At 35.2% G+C, this 8,137-nt stretch overlaps 2 protein-coding genes across 5 annotated transcripts in view; one reads left to right on the top strand and one right to left on the bottom strand.

Moving 5' to 3' along the window:
* Positions 1-5,123, bottom strand: part of LOC111637912 (zinc finger protein 600-like) — a 23,530-nt gene extending 18,407 nt beyond the window's left edge. Inside the window, exons 1-3 of one of the 2 annotated variants that reach the window (XM_023383520.1) lie at positions 4,576-5,123; positions 4,453-4,500; positions 4,126-4,352 (exon numbers count right to left, since the gene is read on the bottom strand). In XM_023383520.1, the coding sequence (XP_023239288.1) occupies positions 4,126-4,352; positions 4,453-4,459 (234 nt within the window). In that variant the 5' untranslated portion in view covers positions 4,460-4,500; positions 4,576-5,123. Of the gene's footprint in view, positions 1-4,125; positions 4,353-4,452 lie in introns of both variants that reach the window. The other variant, XM_023383519.1, reaches the window with a different exon arrangement.
* Positions 5,124-7,210: 2,087 nt separating this feature from the next.
* The window catches only part of LOC111637911, a 7,536-nt gene continuing 6,609 nt past the window's right edge, over positions 7,211-8,137 (top strand). The window contains exons 1-2 of one of the 3 annotated variants that reach the window (XM_023383516.1): positions 7,211-7,383; positions 7,858-7,949. In XM_023383516.1, the coding sequence (XP_023239284.1) occupies positions 7,922-7,949 (28 nt within the window). In that variant the 5' untranslated portion in view covers positions 7,211-7,383; positions 7,858-7,921. Of the gene's footprint in view, positions 7,409-7,646; positions 7,721-7,857; positions 7,950-8,137 lie in introns of those variants that run through there. The other 2 variants (XM_023383518.1, XM_023383517.1) reach the window with 2 other exon arrangements.

Raw genomic sequence — 8,137 nt, 5'->3', positions numbered from 1 at the left:
TTTTTTTTGTTGTTGTTGTATGCAGTTTCCAGCAAACTTTAATTAATTTTTTTCTATTTGTGAAAATTTCTACGTTATTTAAAGGTAATTTTTATTATAGGCCTATAGACCTAACACAGCATTATTAATATGATTTTGGAGGTTACAAAACTTTAAAATTACTTTAAAAAATGGAAAATAATTATATCATTTGATTTCAAGATATTTTGTATACCTTAAAAATAATTAATTCTATCCCGGGATTTCCCAGGATCCTGGAAAACAGTTAACTTTTATCCCGGGATCCCGGGACAAGCAAAATACTGGGAAATGAGAAACCCTAGTTGTTACTAATGGTTAATTTTAATATTACTTTTCCTAGTTAAATTCCCTTTAGTTAACAATAATGTCAGAATTCAGTTAAGCTTATGATAAAATAGTTTTATCACTTGACAATTGACATTACTAATGTACACATAATATAATATAACTAGCAGACCCCGCCACGCCTTGTTGTGGCTCAAAATGTATCTATTATAAATGTATAACACTTCCCCCGTGAAGGAAAATGTTTCGAAAAATTTTTTCTTAGTGTACATTCTCTCGACGTACCCTATTAAAACGCAATCAAAAGCGCAAAAACCCGCATCTAAAATAGTATAATAGAAGCCAAGTTTTTCACAGTAAGCCTTAATCTTGTCCTTCTCCCCCGCGGGGAAAATATCGAAAAATCCCTTCTTAGTATACATTGTGTTGACGTACTCTATCAAAATGCAATCAGAAACGCAAAAAATCGCATCTAAAATAGTATAATAGAAGTGAAGTTCTTCACAGTAAGCCTTAATCCTGTCCCCTCCCCCGGGGGAATATCGAAAAATTTCTTCTTAGTGTACATTCTGTTGACGTACCCTATTAAAATGCAATCAAAAATGCAAAAACCCGCATCTAAAATAGTATAAATAGAAGCAGAGTTCTTTACGGTAAGCCTTACGGGGAAGGCTTACCGTAAAGAACTGTCCATCCCCCATGTTTAACGGAATAATATACAGCCTATGTCCACCCTGACGTTCCATTCTAAATATTGGTGAAAAAATTTTTGAAATTGGATGAGTAGTTTTGGAGATTACCTGCTGCATCCAAACTTACATACATACAAACATTACCTCTTTATTATATTAGTATAGATAAAATTTATTGTAAATATTTACTTTGTTATTAAATGCATGTTCTACGTTATGTTATATTATACTTTAGTATATTCATCAACAAATAATTGACATTTCCTATTTTAACCATGTTACATACAATGTTACTCAGAACCAAAGTCATCGAAGTGGTGTGAAAAATAAAGTAATCATTGCAACAATTCTTGAGCCTATTCGTAAAAACTACACTCATGTTCAATAGCAAAAATGAGTTTTCTTTGAATTGACATTAATGCGACATCAACAATTAAGTGCCAAAACTCGTCTCATGTTTTATAAACAGTCTGCAGCATTAAATGCAATTATCCAACATTAATTCTTGAACCGACATCATGTTTGTAACAGCAATGGTATAACTTTCATAGGTAAAAGTTATCATCAATAATGCATAATTTATTTCATTATATAATTATACAGTGACCCCAGTTTACCAGTGACCCAGTTTTTTAAAAAAACTTTATATTAGATAGGTTGTAGCCAACGTTTTCAACACGAAAACGTGTACATCGGACGTTCAGCGCCGCTTTCGTATAAGCCTAGAAGTTTGACAATGGTGTTTGGATAGTCAGTGAAATCATGCTCGACATTCCAAACACCATTGCCAAACTTCTAGGCCTTTAGGATAGTCAGTGGAATCATGCTCGACATTCCAAACACTATTGCCAAACTTCTAGGCCTTTAGGAAAGCGGCGCTGAATGTCCGACATATATGTTTTCGTGTTGAAAACGTTGGCAGCAACCTCTCTATTATAAGCATTTGGGTCACACAACCACCACAAAAATAATGGCTCACACAAGTAAAATATGAGAAATGCCATTCTTACCTTTATGATTTGTGATAATATGATCAACTGCTCTGTACTTATTTTTGTTTAATCTCGGGAAACAGTAAGCACTATTAACCTAGTGCAGGGGTCGGCAACCTGCGGCTCGCGAGCCACATGCGGCTCTTTGGATGTGAAGTTGCGGCTCTTTAGTTTCATACGCAAATATTATTTATTTTATCAAAAAAACAAACATTTAAAAATCATTCTGAATCGATTAACGAGGATTAGGCACCGATTCTATCTCTCAGCCACTTGTACTCGCTTTTCATCGCATCCCTCCACCATGACACGCGTTGTCAGTCCGTCAGAATCTCTCGAATGACGCCATCGTCGGATGTTTCTATGAGGTTTAATTCACTTTCGACGCAAGACGATTCTGAATAAATAGATTAGTTTTTTTTTTTATCAAAAAACTTTATTTATGCGAGTTCTATTTATTGTTGGCAAGAAAAAATTTTGTGGCTCTTTAAAAACTTTGAAATTTTGTAAATTGTAATTTTTGGCTCTTCCGACTCAAAAGGTTGCCGACCCCTGACCTAGTGGGACCAAAGATAAGTTGTGTTGGACTTTTTAACTTAAATATTAAAGAATCTTTATTGAATTGATAAAAGTGACTTGTTTGAAGAGATTAAATTCATATCTCTGTTAACACAAAATGATAATGAGTCAAAATTCCAAAATCATGAAGTAACTTACATTTAAGTTGTATTTTTATTTATTCTTATTTAAACCAGATAACAGAATAAATAATGCAATTTCAGAGAAGGAAAAAATTAATCATATAAGGCCGTAATCACAACCGAGGATCAAAATGTAGAGTTAGAAGTTAACCAATTACCATTCATTTTACTTTTAGTATGTGAATGTTAAAATAAGATTCTACAACCAATAACCACTGCAAAGCACAGATAAGAAACAAATAATAAACGCCGCACTGGTCATTAGTTGCAGAGTGTCTTATTTTATTGTTATCCCACTGTAGTATGCAGATATGTGAATGCGTAACGGTTAACTTCTATGGTAATTCTTAACTCTCGATCCTGGATTACGAATACAAAAAATCGGTGTGTTTGTATATTTGACGATCGAATCAATCACAAATAAGCAACGTTTCTAAATAGACCATCACGTTCAATCATCTTCACGACCAGCATGTTCGACAAACCAACATTGCAATTTCCAACAAACAAGTAAATTTTACCCGTAGAAACTATAGATTCACCCTTGCCATAATAACGGACAGATTACCAAAAGCTATACATATCGTACAGACACAACTATGCATTTACGCAAGCATTTTTTTCTTCTACAAAACACATCATATCATACAATGGAGAGACTCAACAGAACTCACCAGCGAGGCCATCGATTTAGAAACTTGTTTCTTTTGTTAAGTAACAGCAACGCAACACTAATACCCCGTTTGCACCGAGCATTTCGATGTAGATTGTGACTAAGGTCGGAGAGAGTTCCGTGGTGCAAATGCTCTCGACTGTTTCAATCTCTACTGAAACGAGGTTCTATCGCGATCCACTGGAGAGAGTTCTTGAAACTAGATCCAGTCATAAGAGAGATCGCACAATCCCACGTGCGCGAGAAAATACAAGTTGGCTGTGGAACACGTGTCGGGCTATCGACAGAGAAATAAAAAAGACATCTGGAGAGACAACGACATCTGTCTAATATAAGATGTACAGCAAGAAAAAGTATTTATTTCTAACCAAAACTTCCATTTTGTTTGTTGGTGTTTGTGACTTACCGCGTAGTTACGTCAGTTTTATGATCGCGTGTAATAGCCAGGTTCTTCTCGAGCGGACTGCCTGTGCGAACAGCACGACATTCGACTAGCGACAGTCACAATCCAGATTGTGGGTAAATCGAGATCGAAGTGAGTCGTGGATTGTGTGCGAACGTAGTATAAGGCTAGGAGATGCCTTTCAGGTCTTTTAAGGGTAACCAACCCTTATTCACGCATTACAGACGCGGAGAAAACCTGAAAAACTCCAAGCGACCAGCCCGTCCCAACCGGGCACGAAACCAGCATTCGGGGGAATGGAACCGCTTGGCCATTGGCAAGCCTTAGAAACTTATAGAACTACGACATTTCAACTCACCTGCTCCTCTTTGACGTCACATTTTTTAATCTCAATTTTAACCTGCTTTAGGGCATATTTGTATTTCATCTCAAACTCCTTTTTGATTTTGATATCCTTGACATCTTCCGTTAATTCTAAACCCGTATAGATTCCCACTTTACTGTCTTTTACGCCATCCTGAAAAGGATCGTTTACAACTTCTTCCTTAATTTCCTGCTTGATCCTTACACTTTCCCAGTCGAATCCTTGAATATTAAAAATTCATAAGAGTTAAGAATTTCTTTTTTTTTGTTTTTAAATTTAAAAAAATTTGATAAAAAAAAAAAACAGATCAGTAACACTTACCAGCCATTTTGAACACAGAAATATTGTACTGTATCAGATTTCTTTATGCTGTAATCGAAATGCTTAGAAAACTTTCATATAAAATCATTCTAATCAATCAACGATGTCAGTTAATCAACCTACTTCTTACTATTTCGTTAAATTAACAATGAGGAAATAAATACCAGCGAAATCACGCACGTTTCATTGTTTGCAAACGACCGCCTTTCTCTTCGAGGGAGTTAACGTACATGCGCGAGACCATGTGAGACTACGTTACTTCAGTGTTGCCATCTGTGCAATCGCAGAGATGGCAACATTGAAGTAGTGGTTTCTTTTTTAAAATTTTTTTCACTCTGCGAATTTATAATTAGCGGAACTGACCTAAACACTCCAGGAAATTTTTTAGGATAGTCCCTAAGGGGAGTGATGCCGATTTTCCCGTTTTCCCCCTAAATTTAGGGAAAATCGGCCAAGTGGAGGGAAAAAATGTAACGTCTTCCCGTATTGGTTTGCGGAGTTTCGACGACGAATGGGATCTTCTAAAAGTCACGAGTCAAGTGACTTTTAAAATTTCGTGACGTGAGAATTTCGCAGCTAGATCAAGGCGGCTTCATCACCTCATGCTTTTGCTCATCTGTGCCGGCCGCCCTAAATTAAAAGTTTGTGTTTCTCTGGATGTACAAAAGTCTAATATAATATATCAATATATCGGTATGTGGTGATATTCGAAATATTTAACAAAGGGTTCGCTAACAGAAATTTTTCCTTGACAATTTTTTTTTTTCGCTCAAATGGTGCATTAGCAACATCAGCGCAAAAACTGACCTTAAGATATCCATATAAATAAAAAAGATGCGTTCGCAAAATTAAGTCAGTTAAAATTTAACATTGTTTATGCCAAAACTATATTTTTTTTTATAAATAATAAAAAAGAGTGTTCAAAATGGTTTATTTTGTACATATTTTATTACGACACGTGTTCCGCAGCCATCTTGTATTTTCTCGCGCGCGTGGGATTGTGGAATCTCTCTTATGACTGGATCTAGTTTCGAGAACTCTTGAGTCGATCGCGATTGAACCTCGTTTTAGTCGAGATTGAAACGGTCGATGGAGGTTGCACTAGGCGAACAGGGTATAAGGCTCTAGTTTAGTAGTGTTACAGAGTATAATACGTATATTTTAATATATTTTTTAAAAGAAACAAAATCACTGAGAAATATTACGTGTGTTTAACAACGGGTTCGGAAAACTTTGAAAATGTTAACAACGGGTTCGGCCGAACCTGTGCGAACCCGCTGAATATCACCACTGGGTATATGTGTGTATATATATATATTTTTTTTAATTAATACACTGCACATGAAACAAAACTATAGCGGGTAATCTATTTTAATTTTTAGGGGTACTCTGTCAGTGGCACGTTAGCCTACGGGCGAAAACGGAAATTGCGGGTGCCCCAGGGCCGTAAGGTAGATTTTCTCAGTATGATGCAAGTCTTCGAAATGCCGCCACTTAAATGCTGCTTATGCCACTTCCTTACCGTGCTCCCTGATGTGGCTATGTCTCTGTATCATAGCACGGCACGACCAGTGGCGTACCGTAGTGGGGGCGGCAGGGGCGGCCCGCCTCGGGAGGCAAAATTTCACAATAGATAATAATAATATTTTGTAAAAATTTGAAACATTTTAATTTAACCTATACTTGCATCGCGCCTACGATAGTGCTATCGTCCGGACAGTCTGGGAATCGGCTCGCCGTCCGGGTGAACTAGTAATTTTTTCATCCGAGGAAATCCTGCGAAACCTGTTGACCTTTTTTTATGCTTGTACGATTCATTCGCGTTCATAGACACCACTAATATCCAATAGAACTATTTTAAACGCTGCACTACCACCGAATTTTTAATCGCTTGTTCTATGACAAAACTGAATTTTGGTCCGTTAAATTGAAATACCTAAATTGGGGGCGAAATTTTTCTACGCCCCCGGGCGGCTGACACCCACGGTACGCCACTGGGCACGACCCTGCGACCCCCCACCAATACCACCAATAGAGGCTACAAACCTATCTTCTATCGAGGCGGAGCGTTAGCTAATCTTCTATATAGCCTACATAACTTTGTTAGTTCTCAAAATCTGTTCTAACGATTTTGATTAAACTTTGCCATTTCCATTAATTGCGATGAGGAATCCAAAAATATAATAAAAAATGTGGTTTATGACTTCGTTTTCGAGATATAAGATCTCCATAGCGCGACATGGCTTTGTCGTACTATCGCTAGCACGTCCTTTGTATGGCTTATAGAATTGAGTTCGTTCTCAAATTTTGATGGGCCGATTTTAGTACAAGTTTGCAATTTTTTATCCATTGTAATGAAGAATCTAAAAACGTAATAAATGTAAATGCAGAAAATAGGGGTCATGTTTTCGTTTTCGTTTACAATACAGAAGTAAAACCAAGAACACAGAAATAAGTTTTTACAAGTTATATCAATATATTAAACTGTTCCATTGTCTATTTTGAAAAATAACTTTAAACATGTTATTATAGAGAATAAAAACTTAATTTTTTGCACACACAATTTATAATTTTTGCAATACAAAATGTACATAAAGTTTTAGTATTGAATAACGTAGAATGTATAAACGTATATATTTTTTGTGTTACCAATGTATGCCGTATATCTTACAAGTTACTTATTATTTATATATATATCTTGTATTAATAGTAAAATAGAAGTACTGTAATTACTTTATTACGATATTAGTGACACAAGAATCGCTATAAATATAATGATAATTGTGCTATTGTTTGTGTTATTATTTACAGCAGTATTATTATAAATATACTATAGTGTGTAACTTCATTTAACTACGTATACTCACACACTGTACTGTACCTAAAAACCAAAGATATCTTCGATAATTAAGGCACATAAACCTACGAGTGGTGAATATAGAATCTATATATAGAAGTATTTACTTTCTTCATAATTGAAGGTCAGACTATTTACAAAAATATTAAATTTTCGAGTCTATCTTAATCCTTTTTAATACACTCCAGAAGTAACAGTTAACATGAGTTTTTTTTTAAGAATATACTTCTTAAAACAAAGGTAAACAAGTAAAAAAAGTTCACAATGTTAACAACGATCAAGTGTAAATAGTCTGACCTTCAATTATGAAGAAATATATCCTGAGTAATTACGGAAATACTTTCGTTTCAAGAGGAGTGTTATGCCTGTTTTCCTTATTATATGAAAATACAACTAATTTGTATGAAAAGTGTCAGTTAATTTTACACGCAATTAACATTTCACAGTTTTAATTAATAATATTTAAACTTTGAAATTCCCATTTGAAGTGAGAAAATATATTTGAGAGTTATAACTATTTTTTTTTTACTTTCTTTCTTTTCTACCAGCGTTTATATGTAACCGGATATTTTCCGAAAAGAAATACATTTCCTGGAAGGAGTATAGATAATAATGGCGGTTTCGTGCTCTCAACAGATTCGTAAGTAGCTGCATTATATATTAATATATAACTTTATAAAAATCGATTAAAGTATACGATAAAATACGAAATTAGCATAATGCTCATTCTCATCATTAAGAAGAATATAAGTAAATAGTCGTGTATAATTGTCAATCCTCTAAAGCAGTGTTTTTCAACCTAAGGCTTCGCGACCCCCCCTGGGGGTC

The sequence above is a fragment of the Centruroides sculpturatus genome, unplaced genomic scaffold (genome assembly GCF_000671375.1).
Source record: "Centruroides sculpturatus isolate CEXI.00-Female unplaced genomic scaffold, Cexi_2.0 scaffold1089, whole genome shotgun sequence".
Lineage (NCBI taxonomy): Eukaryota > Metazoa > Arthropoda > Arachnida > Scorpiones > Buthidae > Centruroides > Centruroides sculpturatus.
Note: the sequence above shows the minus strand (reverse complement) of the source record. Positions and strands in the feature narration are given on the sequence as shown.